Genomic DNA, 19,922 nt, shown 5'->3' with positions numbered 1-19,922 from the left:
GTGCAGCACTTGGTGCCGTGCTATGAGCAACGGACTTGAACTCATGCTTCCTTCATGCCTGAGTGTCCAAGTTGCTCCTTTACACTAGCCTGATTGTCAGACTCAGAGAGCTTCCAGCAACCAGTGCGCTCAGTCGAGTGGGCGGGGTCTATGGGCTGGAAACCAGGCTACCTTTACACCTGACAGGGGGGAGTTTCCCTGGTTGGACGTAGCGTGTGGAAGGAACACGTTATTCCAACCAGTTCCTTTCCCCTCCATCAGGCGCCCCGGCTGGCCAGGGGGAGGCAGTTTAGAGACCAGGATTACTGCATGTGTTTTGTGAGGGTACCTACTTTTTTGTTTTTCAAAGATAACCTTTTTAAGTATGCTTTATTGCCCTGCGCACCTGTCACTATAGCCTTCTGAGGTGTGCATCGGCCTTTTGCTAAAATGTAAAGGGAAAGGAACGTTTGTGATGGCACTGCTGCTGCTGCTGCTGCTGCTGCTCATGATGATAAAAAAGGACAAAAACCACAACAACAATATTTATCGTTAAGATTTCCAATCCAGTGTAGATTTGCAGCAGTAAATGTTCTGTTCTGTGACAGGAAGAGTATGATACATAATCTAACTGGCACACCCAAGATTTATGTTCTTTAGTATTTTTGTGCATTTTCCAATGTTTCCTGGAGTGTATGGTTTAGTGTCTCTATGAAGAAGTACTGTACCGTTTACTGTACCGGAGGCTCATTTATTTCCTGTTGGTCAGAGAGCTGGAGAGAGTCAGGGAGAGCCTCGCCTCGCCTCTGAGACTCTGGCAAGGCGTTTCGCTTTCACAAGAGAAAAGAAAAGCCTGGGAAAACCAGCCACATTTCCGGCTCTGTGTGCATCTGCATTTTGGGCCATAACACAGATTGACCAATTTACAGTTCATAGCTTACATTATTATACACATAGGTTCATTATTTTCCACAGAGGTTTAGATGTCTTCTTTCTGAGCGTATACCTGCTCTGCTCAGTGCTTGTTGTTGCTCGCAGCAACGGACACAACACAAACCAAAGGGGAGTTGTCTTTCAGCTACTTTGACAGAAAGGGGGGTGAATGGTCATTGTCGTGGGAAGCATGAAGTGCATGTTTGATCACTGTCACATTGTCACCGCTGCCCCACCTATTTCTACATCAGTCCCCCCATGCACCTCCAACCAATGTTGTTTTCGTCGACTAAAACTAAGACGAAAAATGTTCGTAGACTACCTTTTTTTCACTGACAAAAAACGAATGGAAACTAATTTAATTTAAGCTACGATGACTAAAACTAAGACTAAATATACTGACAATTTTCGTCCGACAAATAAAAAACTAGACTAAATGTTAGGAAGGGACTAGTGGACAAGAGATAATTTGACATTGTGGTTGCAATGCTGTAAATAGCCGATCTACAAGCTCACTAAAAACACTCATTACGACGGCATCAAGGCCCGTCAAAATACATTTTAGTTTAGTCGACTAAATCAACTATAGATTTAGATAGATAAAATAGATAGAAATAAAAACTAGACTACATTCCAGGTGACTAAAATATGACAAAAACTAAATTAAGTTTCAGTCCAAAGACTATGACTAAACTAAAATAGAAATGTGCTGCCTCCAACTCCCCCCCCCCCCCCCCAATCAAATACATCTGACTGATGCTCTTTCCCCCTCCCTCTCTCCTCCCTGCTATAGTGAACGCTCCTCTGCACTCAGCACCACATTTGGCCTCCATTCAACGGAGATCAAATCATTTCAAAGCAGGTTCTGGAGGTTAAGTAATCTAATGCCTCTCAAAGAGGAGATGAATCAATAGGTCAATGCTGCCCTCTGCCTGTGAGCTTTGGGTATGACGTGTTGATGAAGTATTATTATAAAACTAAACTAAGCCATTCTGAACGGCAACCCATTTTGGTGTTAGCATCATGTTGTGCATCAGATCTACATGTTGTGCATCAGATCTACAAGCTCATAGCACGCCACCGAGTGGCGCGCTACGAGCTTGTAGGTCTGCTATTTTTGAAAAATCGAAGCTGCGACTGACATAGAAGACATTTTTTAGAATCTGATCTCAGGTCAGAATGAAAACTGTCGGGATGTAGAAGACATTTTTAGAATCTGAATCTCAGGTCAGAATGGGCTAAACTAAATGCAACAGCAAAGGAAAAAGCTAAAAAATAAATAAAAGCAAAGGGCAGCCAAGGAATACCGCAATAGCAAAAGAAAACGATATGCTATAATTATGCACAATGAGCCATAGAAACATAGAAGACTGAACTTGAGAGAAGAAGACCATGCAATTATGTAACAAATTAACATTTTATGCAAACAAATAGTCTTGTGCTCTGAGACCTGTATGCATACATATAATATAAATAATACATAATAATAATACAAATGTATTTGTATAGCACCTTTCATGACATGAAATGCAGCTCAAAGTGCTTTACAGAGCAATGGAGAAAAAAAAGAAAAGAAAAGCAAGGCATAAACATAAAAAAAACAAGCAGTAATGCAATACAGTGAGGACATGAATAAACAAAAAATAAAAGATAAATTAAAAGCAATGTTGTAGAAGTGGGTCTTGAGCTGTGCTTTATAAAAATGTCTACAGAGGCTGCCTGACGAAGGTACAGTGGGAGCTTGTTCCATGCCGTCGGCCCGTAGAAGCAAAAAGCTGCTTCCCCGTGTTTTTTAGTTGCCATTCTTTTTAGGCAAAGCGAAGCAGGCCAGCAGTGGAAGACCTTAGGGGGCGGTTTGGGACATATTTATTTAGGCAGGCAGTCATGTAGGTAGGAAGGAAGGTGTGAGACATTGAGAGCTCTTTACACAAGTAAAATAATTTTAAAATCAATCCTAAAAACAACCGGAAGCCGCCAGTGCAGTGAAGCCAAAACTGTAGTAATATGTTCTCTCTACCGTCCCACTGTCCCAATGGTATATAGGTCTGTCAGCTGTGAGTCCTGTTTAATAGTACACTCACTTCCCATGAAGAGACACATAATAGACAGTCTGCTTCATAACCTTATCATCCAGGGATGCTGACGGCAAACCGGCACAGTTATCCTCTCTATTACAAAAACATGCATGCACATACATTACTGTACTCCCTTCCACCGCACATACAGTAGGTAGGCTATACCGTCTCTTCCTCCGCGCGTCGTACATTTACAGTCTTTCTGCTCCACTGTACTCAAGGGCCCTGAGGTCGACTGACCCGTCACTTCTCAAGATCCCTAAATCAAAGCTGAAATCCCGCCCGGGAGGGGATAGGTCATTTTCTGTTGTAGCACCCACACTGTGGAATGAACTTCCACCTCATGTCAGAGCTTAGACTCAGTCCTTGTCTGTGTTTAAATCACGTCTGAAAACTCACTTGTACTCCTTGGCATTTGAACATATACTGAGTAAGAGTTGCTGCTTCCACTGCATTGTGTCCTTATGTTGCCCTGTTTATGTACTGTTGTTGTTGCTTTTTTAGTATTTCTTTGTGTACAGCACTTTACAAGGCCCTTACAATTTACAATGTAGGCATTTAGCAGATGCTCTTGATCCAGAGCGACTTACATTTAAGCAAAAACAAAAGCATGTCATACATCACATAAAATAAAAAGTAGTTATCATGAATCATGTATAAACTAAGAACATAGTATCTATGTCAACTATACATACTATACTATATTATATATTATACAATATTATACATGTGTACTATAAAGTGCTATATGACTACATAAAATGCAATTCTAGTGCTGTCTACATAACGAGCTATAAGTCTGTCTAAAATACTGTCTAAGTCTACATAAAGTGCTATCTAACGGGCTAGGCTAGGGCAAGTGCTACGGTGGCCCTTACCCCTTTATCTCTCGGCCAAACTTCCTGTGTGCCAGAATGATGCTATACATTTCCCTTTTTATGCTAATTCTCCTTTTCCTGGCAGTATACTAACTGTGTGTCAGCATAAACTCTGGCCTGCCCTTCTTCACGTACAGATTATCACCTTTCCCAGATGTGCGTAAAAACAAGTAGATGTTGTAGTATACAACATGATATGATCTGAGTGCCTATGCTGTGGCAGCACGCTTGACCTTGCTGCTGTCTAACTGTCTCCACTCCAGGAGCTGACCAAAAATTTTGTTACAGTTCAGGCAGTACACACAATACATATCAAGTACATTGTATATTCACGTACAAGTACATTGTACAAGTACACAGCATAGGCACTCAGATCATATCATGTTGTATACTACAACAGTAGATATCTTTGATGTTTTGCATCTCCTTGACGGTTTTCTCTCTCCTGTCCAGAATATCCAACAGTCAGGTCATCAACATCTCTCTCTCCTCTCTCTCTCCTGTCCAGAATATCCAACAGTCAGGTCATCAACATCTCTCTCTCCTTCTCTCTCTCCTGTTCAGAATATCCAACAGTCAGGTCATCAACATCTCTCTCTCCTTCTCTCTCTCCTGTTCAGAATATCCAACAGTCAGGTCATCAACATCTCTCTCTCCTGTTCAGAATATCCAACAGTCAGGTCATCAACATCTCTCTCTCCTTCTCTCTCTCCTGTCCAGAATATCCAACAGTCAGGTCATCAACATCTCTCTCTCCTTCTCTCTCTCCTGTTCAGAATATCCAACAGTCAGGTCATCAACATCTCTCTCTCCTGTTCAGAATATCCAACAGTCAGGTCATCAACATCTCTCTCTCCTTCTCTCTCTCCTGTCCAGAATGTCCAACAGTCAGGTCATCAACATCTCTCTCTCTCCTTCTCTCTCTCCCTCTCCTTCTCTCTCTCCTGTTTTCAGAATATCCAACAGTCAGGTCAACAACATCTCTCTCTCCTTCTCTCTCTCCTGTTTTCAGAATATCCAACAGTCAGGTCATCAACATCTCTCTCTCCTTCTCTCTCTCCTGTTTTCAGAATATCCAACAGTCAGGTCATCAACATCTCTCTCTCCTTCTCTCTCTCTCTCTCCTGTTCAGAATATCCAACAGTCAGGTCATCAACATCTCTCTCCTTCTCTCTCTCCTGTTTTCAGAATATCCAACAGTCAGGTCATCAACATCTCTCTCTCCTTCTCTCTCTCCTGTCCAGAATATCCAACAGTCAGGTCATCAACATCTCTCTCTCCTTCTCTCTCTCCTGTTTCAGAATATCCAACAGTCAGGTCATCAACATCTCTCTCTCCTTCTCTCTCTCCTGTCCAGAATATCCAACAGTCAGGTCATCAACATCTCTCTCTCCTTCTCTCTCTCCTGTTTTCAGAATATCCAACAGTCAGGTCATCAACATCTCTCTCTCTCTCTCCTTCTCTCTCTCCTGTTCAGAATATCCAACAGTCAGGTCATCAACATCTCTCTCTCTCTCTCTCTCTCTCTCGCTCTCCTGTTTTCAGAATATCCAACAGTCAGGTCATCAACATCTCTCTCTCTCTCTCTCTCTCTCTCTCGCTCTCTCTCTCTCTCTCTCTCTCTCTCTCTCTCTCTCTCTCTCTCTCTCTCTCTCTCTCTCTCTCTCCTGTTTTCAGAATATCCAACAGTCAGGTCATCAACATCTCTCTCTCCTGTCCAGAATATCCAACAGTCAGGTCATCAACATCTCTCTCTCCTTCTCTCTCTCCTGTTCTCCAGAATATCCAACAGTCAGGTCATCAACATCTCTCTCTCCTTCTCTCTCTCCTGTCCAGAATATCCAACAGTCAGGTCATCAACATCTCTCTCTCCTTCTCTCTCTCCTGTCCAGAATATCCAACAGTCAGGTCATCAACATCTCTCTCTCCTTCTCTCTCTCCTGTTCAGAATATCCAACAGTCAGGTCATCAACATCTCTCTCTCCTTCTCTCTCTCCTGTCCAGAATATCCAACAGTCAGGTCATCAACATCTCTCTCTCCTTCTCTCTCTCCTGTCCAGAAGATCCAACAGTCAGGTCATCAACATCTCTCTCTCCTGTCCAGAATATCCAACAGTCAGGTCATCAACATCTCTCTCTCCTTCTCTCTCTCCTGTTCTCCAGAATATCCAACAGTCAGGTCATCAACATCTCTCTCTCCTTCTTTCTCTCCTGTCCAGAATATCCAACAGTCAGGTCATCAACATCTCTCTCTCCTGTCCAGAATATCCAACAGTCAGGTCATCACATCTCTCTCTCCTTCTCTCTCTCCTGTTCTCCAGAATATCCAACAGTCAGGTCATCAACATCTCTCTCTCCTTCTCTCTCTCCTGTCCAGAATATCCAACAGTCAGGTCATCAACATCTCTCTCTCCTGTTTTCAGAATATCCAACAGTCAGGTCATCAACATCTCTCTCTCCTTCTCTCTCTCCTGTCCAGAATATCCAACAGTCAGGTCATCAACATCTCTCTCTCTCCTTCTCTCTCCTGTTCAGAATATCCAACAGTCAGGTCATCAACATCTCTCTCTCTTCTCTCTCCTGTCCAGAATATCCAACAGTCAGGTCATCAACATCTCTCTCTCCTTCTCTCTCTCCTGTCCAGAATATCCAACAGTCAGGTCATCAACATCTCTCTCTCCTTCTCTCTCTCCTGTCCAGAAGATCCAACAGTCAGGTCATCAACATCTCTCTCTCCTGTCCAGAATATCCAACAGTCAGGTCATCAACATCTCTCTCTCCTGTTTTCAGAATATCCAACAGTCAGGTCATCAACATCTCTCTCTCCTTCTCTCTCTCCTGTCCAGAATATCCAACAGTCAGGTCATCAACATCTCTCTCTCCTTCTCTCTCTCCTGTTCAGAATATCCAACAGTCAGGTCATCAACATCTCTCTCTCCTTCTCTCTCTCCTGTTCAGAATATCCAACAGTCAGGTCATCAACATCTCTCTCTCCTTCTCTCTCTCCTGTTTTCAGAATATCCAACAGTCAGGTCATCAACATCTCTCTCTCCTTCTCTCTCTCCTGTTCTCCAGAATATCCAACAGTCAGGTCATCAACATCTCTCTCTCCTTCTCTCTCTCCTGTTCTCCAGAATATCCAACAGTCAGGTCATCAACATCTCTCTCTCTCTCCTTCTCTCTCCTGTTCAGAATATCCAACAGTCAGGTCATCAACATCTCTCTCTCCTTCTCTCTCCTGTCCAGAATATCCAACAGTCAGGTCATCAACATCTCTCTCTCCTTCTCTCTCCTGTCCAGAATATCCAACAGTCAGGTCATCAACATCTCTCTCTCCTTCTCTCTCTCCTGTTTTCAGAATATCCAACAGTCAGGTCATCAACATCTCTCTCTCCTTCTCTCTCTCCTGTTCAGAATATCCAACAGTCAGGTCATCAACATCTCTCTCTCCTTCTCTCTCCTGTGTTCAGAATATCCAACAGTCAGGTCATCAACATCTCTCTCTCCTTCTCTCTCTCCTGTTTTCAGAATATCCAACAGTCAGGTCATCAACATCTCTCTCTCCTTCTCTCTCTCCTGTTTTCAGAATATCCAACAGTCAGGTCATCAACATCTCTCTCTCCTTCTCTCTCTCCTGTTCAGAATATCCAACAGTCAGGTCATCAACATCTCTCTCTCCTTCTCTCTCTCCTGTTCTCCAGAATATCCAACAGTCAGGTCATCAACATCTCTCTCTCCTTCTCTCTCTCCTGTTCTCCAGAATATCCAACAGTCAGGTCATCAACATCTCTCTCTCTCTCTCTCTCCTTCTCTCTCTCCTGTTTTCAGAATATCCAACAGTCAGGTCATCAACATCTCTCTCTCCTTCTCTCTCTCCTGTTCAGAATATCCAACAGTCAGGTCATCAACATCTCTCTCTCCTTCTCTCTCTCCTGTTCTCCAGAATATCCAACAGTCAGGTCATCAACATCTCTCTCTCCTTCTCTCTCTCCTGTTCTCCAGAATATCCAACAGTCAGGTCATCAACATCTCTCTCTCTCTCTCTCTCTCCTTCTCTCTCTCCTGTTTTCAGAATATCCAACAGTCAGGTCATCAACATCTCTCTCTCCTGTTCAGAATATCCAACAGTCAGGTCATCAACATCTCTCTCTCTCTCTCTCTCTCTCTCTCTCTCTCTCTCTCTCTCTCTCTCTCTCTCTCCTGTTTTCAGAATATCCAACAGTCAGGTCATCAACATCCAGACGCTCGGTACCTCCTCCGTGCTGACCTTCGCCAACGTCACCCAGGAGGATTATGGGAACTACACCTGCGTGGCCACGAACAGACTGGGCATCCAGAATGCCAGTCTCTTCCTCTACAGTAAGTTTAGTGGTGGAAAGTACAAGTACATTTTGGCTCAAGTACAATTTATTTGGGAGGGACAGTGCATATAAACGAACATCACACATACAATGCTGTGTAAAGAACTATAGCAAGAAATCTATAGTTTCCATCTGTAGTCCCCATACAGAAAACAATCAACATTAAAAAAGGGGCACATATATAAACATCACTAAAAGGGTAAAACAGAAGACGGAAAAACAATAATAAAGTGTTGACCTAAAATGCAGGACACATAAAATCTACATTTTAGCCTATTTAAAAATGTTCACATGATCGATTGATTGTCCATGATCCTTTATTTTAGTTGGATCTTAAAAGATTCTCTAGTGGGTAGATTGTTCTAAATTGTGCTTCCTTGAACTGAAACAACATTTTGCGCAAAGGCTCCGATTCTCTCTGTCTCCTCTTATACACTTTAATTAATAAAAGAGAAATATGGGACAAAGGTGTTCCATTTCAAAATCTGTAGTGTAAAAAGGTGTTAAATCTGTCTCTCGGAAAAGAGAAGATCTCTCTCTCTCTCTCTCTCTCTTAGGGCAGCGGTGGCCGAACGGTTTGCGGAACGGTCTTGATATCGGAAGGTCGCTATAGTTTGTATCCCCGGACCGGCACGTTAAAATTACCACCGCTGAAGTGCCCTTGAGCAAGGCATTGAACTGTTCTATGAGCAGGGCCTGGCTGTAAACAAGAGCTTGAGCTTAGTCCAGTTACCCTGGGTAAACATTGTACCTTTCCTTTCCTTAGTCCAGTTACCCTGGGTAAACATTGTACCTTTCCTTTCCTTAGTCCAGTTACCCTGGGTAAACATAGTACCTTTCCTTTCCTTAGTCCAGTTACCCTGGGTAAACATAGTACCTTTGCTTTGCTTTGCTCTTTTAAATTTGTTATGGCGCTTTTCTATGCACTACGTGCCTTTACTCAAAGCGCTTACAATGGTTCATTCATTCATACATCGGGAGGTGAAGCGGCGAACAGTCGACACCAGCGTCCTCACTTCCCACCCCCAATCCAACCCTTGATGCTGAGTGTTAAGCAGGAATCGCACTGGGTCCCATTATTTAGAGTCTTTGGTATGACCCGGCCGGGGATCGAACCCCGACCTCCCAGTCTCAGGGCGGACACTCTAACCACAATGCCACTGAGCTCTCTCTCTCTCTCTGTCTCTCTCTCTCTCTCCCTCTCTCTGTCTCTCTCTCTCTCTCTCTCTCTCTGTCTCTCTCTCTCTCTCTCTCTCTCTCTCTCTCTGTAGGACCAGGAACAGGTAGAGACATCAGCGGTTCAGCGCCTGTGTCTCTGTCCCTGTGGCTCCTGTTCCTGTTCCTGTTCAGCTGCATCGCCTGCAGCGTCTTCAAGTGTTAATACTGACCACCTCCGTCCGCCGCCCTCCGTCCCCGAAGCCCGCTCCGACCGCTACTACCAACCGTACCTTCTGATGCCCGCTACGACCACCCTGATGCCCACCACCACCAACCTGATGCCCACCACCACCAACCTGATGCCCGCTCTGACCACCACCAACCGTACCTTCTGATGCCCACCACCACCAACCTGATGCCCGCTCTGACCACCACCAACCGTACCTTCGTACCCGGATGCCTGCTCTGACCACCTGATGCCCGCTCCGACCAACCACCACCAACCGATACGGGGCAGCGGTGGCCGAACGGTTTGCGGAGCGGTCTTGATATCGGAAAGGTCGCTATAGTTCGTATCCCCCCCGGACCGGCACGTTAAAATTACCACCGTTGAAGTGGTAATGTTCTATGAGCAGGGCCTGGCTGTAAACAAGTTATTGAGCTTAGTCCAGTTACCCTGCAGGGTAAACATAGTACCTTTAGTCCAGTTACCCTGGGTAAACATAGTACCTTTCCTTTCCTTACCAACCGTACCCTGATGCCCGCTACGACCACCACCAACTGTACCTTCCCTGGACTAATGGAATTGCTGAAGATGCAGATAAAATACAGATCACCCAAGCTGCCCCCCCCCCAGCCACACACATTTGTTCTATTGTAAATCAAATTAGTCAAACGGATAAAAGTTTGCTGCTTAGCAGAAACGGAAATTTAAAAAAATATATATTTAAAAGACACTTCAATAATTATATTTTCATGACATGGCAATGACAAACAGATGACAGGTTCCACCCGTGGCATAGACAATGTATTAGAAGATTGTTGAAAAGCTGTCTGGCTTGAGAGGTTAGATGAAACCAGGGACGAATAGGTTTCATAATCCTCATGGGGGCCCGTGGCCCCCTGGCCCCCACAGACTTGCTGGGCCAGACCTACGCTACGCTACCTACGCTGTAGACGTATCATTCAGACCTACGACTGTCAGAACCAGACCTACGCTGTAGACGGTATCATTTTTGCGGGATTTGGGGCGGAAGTACCGCTCACGGAAATGACGTTGACACTTTACAAATGAATGAAACAAGTGTTGTGATTGGTCGAAAAAAAATATCGCATCTTCTGGGCGAAATACATCTGACGGATGTTCCGGCCCGACACTTCCGCCGATACCGTCTCTGCCTTTAGGTTGCGACCAGGACCGAGGCTATGAAACCTAGATCTACCGCTGGAAACGGACCGAGGCTCCCCTATTGGTTCAGAGGGAGACAGTGTACCCTATTGGTTCAGAGGGAGACAGTGTACCCCTATTGGTTCAGAGGGAGACAGTGTACCCCTATTGGTTCAGAGGGAGACAGTGAGGCTCCCCTATTGGTTCAGAGGGAGACATTGTACCTAGACGTACTCCCCTATTGGTTCAGAGGGAGACAGTGTACCTAGACGTACTCCCCTATTGGTTCAGAGGGAGACAGTGTACCTAGACGTACTCCCCTATTGGTTCAGAGGGAGACAGTGTACCTAGACGTACTCCCCTATTGGTTCAGAGGGAGACAGTGTACCTAGACGTACTCCCCTATTGGTTCAGAGGGAGACAGTGTACCTAGACGTACCGCCTAGAGCAGGCGTCTCTTCCGGGTTTTTAAATAGCTGATGGATGGAACCGACGCTCACGCGCGGCTGCAACTTGACGTGTCGGCCAGAAAACCCGGAAACGCTTTGACCGCATGCTACAAGTTGCAGCCGCGTGCAAAGCATCATCAAACTGCCTCCCCCTGGTGGCCAGCCGGGGCGCCTGATGGAGGGGAAAGGAACTGGTCTCTATACTGCCTCCCCCTGGCCAGCCGGGGAGCCTGATGGAGGGGAAAGGAACTGGTCTCTATACTGCCTCCCCCTGGCCAGCCGGTGGGCGCCTGATGGAGGGGAAAGGAACTGGTCTCTAAACTGCCTCCCCCTGGCCAGCTGGGGCGCCTGATGGAGGGGAAAGGAACTGGTTGGAATAACGTGTTCCTTCCACGCGCTACGTCCAACCAGAGAAAACTCCCCCCTGTCAGGTGTAAAGGAGCGACTTGGACACTCAGGCATGAAGGAAGCATGAGTTCAAGTCCGTTGCTCTCCCCTTGTCCCCCATATATGGGGACTAGGTTGGTCTCCCCTTGTCCCCCATATATGGGGACTAGGTTGGTCTCCCCTTGTCCCCCATATATGGGGACTAGGTTGGTCTCCCCTTGTCCCCCATATATGGGGACTAGGTTGGTCTCCCCTTGTCCCCCATATATGGGGACTAGGTTGGTGGAGGGTGTGTAGAGCCCAGGATCACATTAGATAATTGACACAGGGGGTGAAAAATGGGTTACAAAATCTTGGGATAAAAAAAAATAATAATAATAATTAGACACACAGGTGCTGCTGGGGATGAGTATCCTATAATCAAGACATAGAGCGAGACACCAAGAGAGAACGAGGTGTGTGTGTGTGTGTGTGTGTGTGTGTGTGTGTGTGTGTGTGTGTGTGTGTGTGTGTGTGTGTGTGTGTGTGTGTGTGTGTGTGTGTGTGAGTTAGAGAAGCGTTGGCGTTCTTATGCCACATCATTTTCCACAGGCTTTTTTCTTCTTTTTTTTTAAACAAACCGCCTACGGTATCCGAGGCTAAGATGAAACCTAACGTCCTTATGCAGCGCTTTACATGTTGATAATATGGACTATTTACTACGATACATTTTAGTAGGAAAAGATAAAAAAAAGACTGATGATAATAATGAAAGGACAAAGAACAACAAAAAAAACTCTCATTTTTAAGGACTTGTTTTATTATTCTTAATGTGTACTCTGTGTTACTCTTGTTTGTGCTAAATCTTGTATTTTTGGGGTTCAGGGTTTGAATGGTTTTGTCGTGCCTTGTCTGGTGACAGGAGGAGAACCTCTGAAATGGACCAGACTGTTGTCTAGTGACAGGAGGACCTCTGAAATGGACCGGACTGTTGTCTAGTGACAGGAGGAGGACCTCTGAAATGGACCAGACTGTGTCTAGTGACAGGAGGACCTCTGAAATGGACCAGACTGTGTCTAGTCACAGGAGGAGGACCTCTGAAATGGACCGGCCTGTTGTCTAGTGACAGGAGGAGGACCTCTGAAATGGACCAGACTGTGTCTAGTGACAGGAGGACCTCTGAAATGGACCGGCCTGTTGTCTAGTGACAGGAGGAGGACCTCTGAAATGGACCGGCCTGTTGTCTAGTGACAGGAGGAGAACCTCTGAAATGGACCAGACTGTTGTCTAGTGACAGGAGGACCTCTGAAATGGACCAGACTGTTGTCTAGTGACAGGAGGACCTCTGAAATGGACCGGACTGTTGTCTAGTGACAGGAGGAGAACCTCTGAAATGGACCAGACTGTGTCTAGTGACAGGAGGAACTCTGAAATGGACCAGACTGTCTCTAGTGACAGGAGGAGAACCTCTGAAATGGACCGGACTGTGTCTAGTGACAGGAGGACCTCTGAAATGGACCAGACTGTTGTCTAGTGACAGGAGGACCTCTGAAATGGACCAGACTGTGTCTAGTGACAGGAGGAGGACCTCTGAAATGGACCGGACTGTTGTCTAGTGACAGGAGGACCTCTGAAATGGACCAGACTGTTGTCTAGTGACAGGAGGAGAACCTCTGAAATGGACCGGACTGTTGTCTAGTGACAGGAGGAGAACCTCTGAAATGGACCAGACTGTGTCTAGTGACAGGAGGAACTCTGAAATGGACCAGACTGTCTCTAGTGACAGGAGGAGAACCTCTGAAATGGACCGGACTTTGTCTAGTGACAGGAGGACCTCTGAAATGGACCAGACTGTTGTCTAGTGACAGGAGGACCTCTGAAATGGACCAGACTGTGTCTAGTGACAGGAGGAGGACCTCTGAAATGGACCAGACTGTGTCTAGTGACAGGAGGAGGACCTCTGAAATGGACCAGACTGTTGTCTAGTGACAGGAGGACCTCTGAAATGGACCGGACTGTTGTCTAGTGACAGGAGGACCTCTGAAATGGACCAGACTGTTGTCTAGTGACAGGAGGAGAACCTCTGAAATGGACCGGACTGTTGTCTAGTGACAGGAGGACCTCTGAAATGGACCAGACTGTTGTCTAGTGACAGGAGGAGAACCTCTGAAATGGACCGGACTGTGTCTAGTGACAGGAGGAGAACCTCTGAAATGGACCGGACTGTTGTCTAGTGACAGGAGGAGAACCTCTGAAATGGACCAGACTGTGTCTAGTGACAGGAGGAACTCTGAAATGGACCAGACTGTCTCTAGTGACAGGAGGAGAACCTCTGAAATGGACCGGACTGTGTCTAGTGACAGGAGGACCTCTGAAATGGACCAGACTGTTGTCTAGTGACAGGAGGACCTCTGAAATGGACCAGACTGTGTCTAGTGACAGGAGGAGGACCTCTGAAATGGACCAGACTGTGTCTAGTGACAGGAGGAGGACCTCTGAAATGGACCGGACTGTTGTCTAGTGACAGGAGGACCTCTGAAATGGACCAGACTGTTGTCTAGTGACAGGAGGAGAACCTCTGAAATGGACCGGACTGTTGTCTAGTGACAGGAGGAGAACCTCTGAAATGGACCAGACTGTGTCTAGTGACAGGAGGAACTCTGAAATGGACCAGACTGTCTCTAGTGACAGGAGGAGAACCTCTGAAATGGACCGGACTGTGTCTAGTGACAGGAGGACCTCTGAAATGGACCAGACTGTCTCTAGTGACAGGAGGAGAACCTCTGAAATGGACCGGACTGTGTCTAGTGACAGGAGGACCTCTGAAATGGACCAGACTGTTGTCTAGTGACAGGAGGACCTCTGAAATGGACCAGACTGTGTCTAGTGACAGGAGGAGGACCTCTGAAATGGACCGGACTGTTGTCTAGTGACAGGAGGACCTCTGAAATGGACCAGACTGTTGTCTAGTGACAGGAGGACCTCTGAAATGGACCAGACTGTGTCTAGTGACAGGAGGAGGACCTCTGAAATGGACCAGACTGTGTCTAGTGACAGGAGGACCTCTGAAATGGACCAGACTGTGTCTAGTCACAGGAGGAACTCTGAAATGGACCGGACTGCTGGTGACAGCGTGTCGCAGGTTCAAGTCCCGATCCCGACAACCTCCATCCATCTTCAACCGCTTGTCTGTAGTCGGGTCGCGGGGGCAACAGCTCCACCAGAGAGCTCCAGACTTCCCTCTCCAGAGCAACATTAGTGACTTCCTCCTGGGGGATTCCGAGACGTTCCAAGGCCAGTGAGTCCAACTGCGCCTTGGTCTGCCCCGTGGTCTCCTCCCAGTGGGACGTGATCCTTGGTCTGCCCCGGGGGTCTCCTCCCAGTGGGACGTGATCCTTGGTCTGCCCCGGGGGTCTCCTCCCAGTGGGACGTGATCCTTGGTCTGCCCCGGGGTCTCCTCCCAGTGGGACATGCGTCGAGGACCTCCCTAGGGAGGCGCCCGAGAGGCATCCTAACCAGATGGTCTCCTCCCAGTGGGACGTGATCCTTGGTCTGCCCCGGGGGTCTCCTCCCAGTGGGACGTGCGTCGAGGACCTCCCTAGGGAGGCGCCCCGACAACCTTTGCTGCGCAATTTCCATTCCATTCCATTTCCCGTCACTCTGCTGTCCTATAGGAAAAAAAGGCATAAAAGCCCCAAAACAAACTCTCTTAAAAAACAAACTCTCATATAATCATCCTGTATCTTGAAGAGCTGAAGACATTATTAGGAACAACCTTTTGGGATCGAGGCCCACTTGAACATCTCAAAAGCATGTGTAGTCCACCCAGGCGCTTACTACGACATTCCCGCCTTGTGTTTAATCCGCCGTATTGTAATAATTAAAAAGAAACTACCGAGGAGCTGGTAGCGAGACCTTCATGTTATGAAACCGTAAATCAACACATGCTGTGGTGCTGCTAGGGCTTCTGGGAAATTGAGGCCAATGCAAATGAACGGACTACAACGCCTCATGGAGGAGGGTCTTGTGGGGGGCGGTCTTGCGGCGCACCAAGATGGCGGGTTGGTGCGATCGTTCATAACAAACGGAGGAACCTTTTTTTCGCCGGATTTTCACGGATCAAAAGCCCAAATAATTCAGTGTATGATCTTAAAGGTAATAAAACAACAATCTCGGCAGCGTAGAGTATTTGATTAAAATGCAGGTTACGCAGTTTTATGGAGTCAAACTGTTAAAACACATTAACTGCCAGTTATTAATCGATTCATTATTCCGCCACTGCCAGTGTTTTTCAGTGAAGACCCTTATTTTGAAGGCCCATATATGACCCACAACGTGAACCAGATGTAAACCAATACTGTGTAAAGTGTAAAGCTGTAAAATACATTTTGTAAACCTTCGATCATCGGTTTAGTTCTGGCCTGTTGGATAAAGCTTGTTTTGACCAAAAAAAAACGCAAACCTGGGAAAAGAATAAATGCAGTTTTCTAAATTTGTTGATGCGGATGTCAGGCACACGTTTCACTTCCGGTTCATTAACCGGTTGTGTCTGTTGCTTAACCCATTCTGACCGGGAACCCATTTTGGTGTTGGCATCATGTTATGCTTTAGCTATTGAAAAATAGCAGATCTACAAGCTCGTAGCGCGCCACCGAGTGGCGCGCTATGAGCTTGTAGGTCTGCTATTTTTGAAAAATCGAAGAGCGACTGACATTTTTAGAATCTGATCTCAGGTCAGAATGGGTTCATCAGACCAGTGTGTGTCCCGTGGAAACCTCGTATGAATCTGATCTCAGGTCAGAATGGGTTAACAACCTGGTAGATATTTTATGTGTTGATAGCTCGTATAGATCTTGTGACAACCGCCTACTGTTACAAATATGTTATTTGTAACTTAGATGGTATGCTTGGATCAATAATACTATGACATATTACATGTTTTATTTTATTTATTTTAAATATTTATTTTATGTTTTGGCCTACATACTGTCAAACACTGAAGTTAACACAGATACAACAAAGGAAAGGTATATTGCCATCAAATACATATCCACTATCATTGTTCTTGTTTTCTGCAGGGCGCCTAACGGCCTAAAGCTACACCAGGCTTTTCTCCTGCGTTTACTCTAAACGCACGGACCGTGCGTGCGTAAGCCTAATGCCATGGCTACATCGATCTGTCAGACGCGCGGTGGATTTGTGCGGGACCTTCCGGGAGGATATATAGATACGCGAGCATGGGGGCATTATACGCACGTAAAAAAATTTGAACCGATCCTATTTTTAGTGCACGCGTAGGATGGCCCGCGGTATCTGTGCGTCTGGTGTAGCTGGTATCATTGACATATATTGGTCCTATCCAAACGCACTGTACGCGCGCAGTAAACGCATACGCACAAAATTGCCTGCTGTAGCTCGGCCGTAAGGCCTCACTCACACCTTTCAATCTAGCATGCAACATTGATGCATGCTAGATACATGCTACATGTAAACAAAGGGTAATTGTCAATGCATTTCCAATGGAAGTCACATGGTTTGACACAACATTTTTGTTGTCTTCGGCTGTGTTTTGACTGCCCCCCCCCCCCTCCCCCTCATACAACAACAATGTTGTGTCAAACCATGTGACTCCCATTGGAAACGCATTGCGAGCTTGCATCAGTCAACAAGTCTCATGCATCAGCTATACATCAGTCTGTTGTGAAGGTGTGAGTCAGGCCTAAATCATTGTTGCTGTTGCTGTAGAGGGCTGTAAGTTACTGTAACAGCAGACTTGCATCTGGCTGATTAGCCGGGCTACTGTAGTAGGGCTGTGTTCCCCAACCTGTGGTCCTCCCCCCCCCCCCCCCCCCCCCTTCCCACAGAGACCACAGGGGGCCTTTTAACCTACAAAGATGTTGCACAAAATGTACAGTACGAACTCGTCACAGTGAGACACGTTGATCTTCTGCATCTGTTATTCCCACTATCAGTCTGATGTATATAATAATAACAATAGGGCTAACATGTTAACCCATTCTGACCTGAGATCAGATTCTAAAAATGTCTTTAATCTACATCCTGACAGTTTTCATTCTGACTGACCTGAGATCAGATTCTAAAAATGTCTTCTACATCCATTCCTGACAGTTTTCATTCTGACCTGAGATCAGAAAAAATGTCTTTTATGTCAGTCGTTCTTCGATTTTTCAAAAATAGCAGACCTATACAAACTCGCAGCGCGCCACTCGGTGGCGCGCTATGAGCTTGTAGATCTGCTATTTTTCAATAGCTAAAGCATAGCATGATGCTAACCACCAAAATGGGTTCCCGTTCAGAATGGGTTAAGAGTGGTGTGTCTGAATGAATACATGAATGAATGCATTTTTACTTTTGTGTGTCTTGTCATAAAGAAGACCCCGGGCCCCTTATTTTGTAATCCCTTATCTACGGGATTATTACCATAATCCCTTAACAGTATCCTTTACGGGATTATAAAACACAAAAAGAAAAAAAAAAAACATAAATAAATAAATAACACATAAATAAAAACTGCACAACTACACCCAGCTGTTTAGTTTTTGCTATTATATCGCCTACCTGCAGATCCTGCCAATACCGATGTACCATAATTATTCCAAATGTAAATGTGCATCCACATTAAGACCTATTTGTAATTTTCAATAAAATCACTCCTCTTTATTCTGGCTTGTCTTAAAATTCATGACGGGAGTCTAATTACTAAGTGTATGAAAAGCAGTGCATCCGGTTAGGATCACATCTCCGTCAATTCAAGGCTTCATTAGGGGGGGGAGGCGGCCTTTTTTCCGACAGCATTCTACCCGACGGGGCAACGATCCGATCCGCAGCGGGGGGGACATTCGCTGCGATGCGAAAAAGCGATGGTCCGACATGCGCTGCTCCCGTGCTTGTGCGGTTAGGGTTAGGTTAGGATTGAGGTTTCGGATCAATATGCTGTCGAAAAAAAGACCTGCACCCCCATTAGGGGTGGGTGATCGATTGATGGAAAATAAGTTTATTTTTGTTTTTTTGTGTGAACTATCCCTTTAATGTGAGAAGCTATGACTACTTTTCGGCGGTGTCAACTTAAGTCACTCAAAAGGAGTGTCCGTGACACAAGCTTGAATTATCCTCTTTCAATCTGGTGTCGCTTGTTTATCATAAAAGTCCCCATAAAAAAAGTTATGAGCTACTTTCTAAATTCTTAATTCAACCAATTGTAAAAAAATCTAGAGTTGCAAATTGCGGCTAGTTGATACCTACAGTATGCAACGATGCATCATAGAGTAAATGGTCTTCTTAATAACCTACAGAATATGCATTGAAAGCTGAAACCTAAACAGATATTCTTTCACAGAATCTTTTGATGTGACAGCAAAATTTCCAACACGTTATAGCACACAGAGGCTGGCAGTTTTGCACTAGTTGGAATATGAAATTCCCTCCTAATGAGCCTTTCTATCCACTATTGAATAGTGAGAGGGAACTCATTGCCTATAGCTTCATAGTTACACATTTTTCTAGCTGACCAACTGTTGGCAAGAAGTGTACAGTGCCAATTAAGGGAGAACTGAGAAGCAAGGTTATGGGAGGGTTTAGCAACCAGAGAACTTAACCCATTCTGACCTGAGATCAGATTCATACGAGGTTTCCACTGGACACACACTGGATCTGATTAACCCATTCTGACCTGAGATCAGATTCTAAAAATGTCAGTCGTTCTTCGATTTTTCAAAAATAGCAGACCTACAAGCTCGTAGCGCGCCACTCGGTGGCGCGCTATGAGCTTGTAGATCTGCTGTTTTTCAATAGCTAAAGCATAACATGATGCTAACACCAAAATGGGTGCCAGGTCAGAATGGGTTAAGAGTTGGGCCCACAGTTGATGACATGCTTTAGGAAAAATATACATTCTACATGGATGGCCGACAAGTTCACGTTGGTTGGTATAGTTTTATTTTTTAAGTTAATAGTTTATTAAGGATCCTCCGTTAGTCTACTCCAAGGGGTTCTCAACGTGTTTTCTTGACCATGGCAACATCACCCAAAGCACATTTAATTAACCCATTCACAAATAATGCTGTTAGACAATAGCTAAAGAGTGACAATGTTAAACCTATATAGGACTACACAGTTTGCCTCTTACACATACCTTGTGCAATTATTTATTGTGTATATAGTCTAAAATGATCAAAATGAGTCTTTTAAGGGACCATCTTTCTTTACGATAGAAATCCAGTCTCTGACTGGATTCAGTTTAATCTGGTAGAAAACGGCATCTATTTTTCGGTGATATTAAGCAATTAAATATATCCATATTCATGAATCATATTGTA

The 19,922-nt window shown here is 45.4% G+C and overlaps 1 protein-coding gene across 1 annotated transcript in view; it reads left to right on the top strand.

Moving 5' to 3' along the window:
- Nucleotides 1–9,625, top strand: part of LOC308319123 (limbic system-associated membrane protein-like) — a 214,852-nt gene extending 205,227 nt beyond the window's left edge. The window contains exons 7-8 of the mRNA XM_080768984.1: nt 8,076–8,224; nt 9,498–9,625. Coding sequence (XP_080625110.1) covers nt 8,076–8,224; nt 9,498–9,607 — 259 coding nt within the window. The 3' untranslated portion in view covers nt 9,608–9,625. The remainder of the gene's footprint in view (nt 1–8,075; nt 8,225–9,497) is intronic.
- Nucleotides 9,626–19,922: the final 10,297 nt, after the last annotated feature.

Source organism: Protomyctophum bolini (genome assembly GCF_963924005.1).
Source record: "Protomyctophum bolini genome assembly, chromosome: 1".
NCBI lineage: Eukaryota > Metazoa > Chordata > Actinopteri > Myctophiformes > Myctophidae > Protomyctophum > Protomyctophum bolini.
The sequence above is the reverse complement of the archived record's forward strand: the minus strand, read 5'-3'. Positions and strand labels throughout refer to the sequence as shown.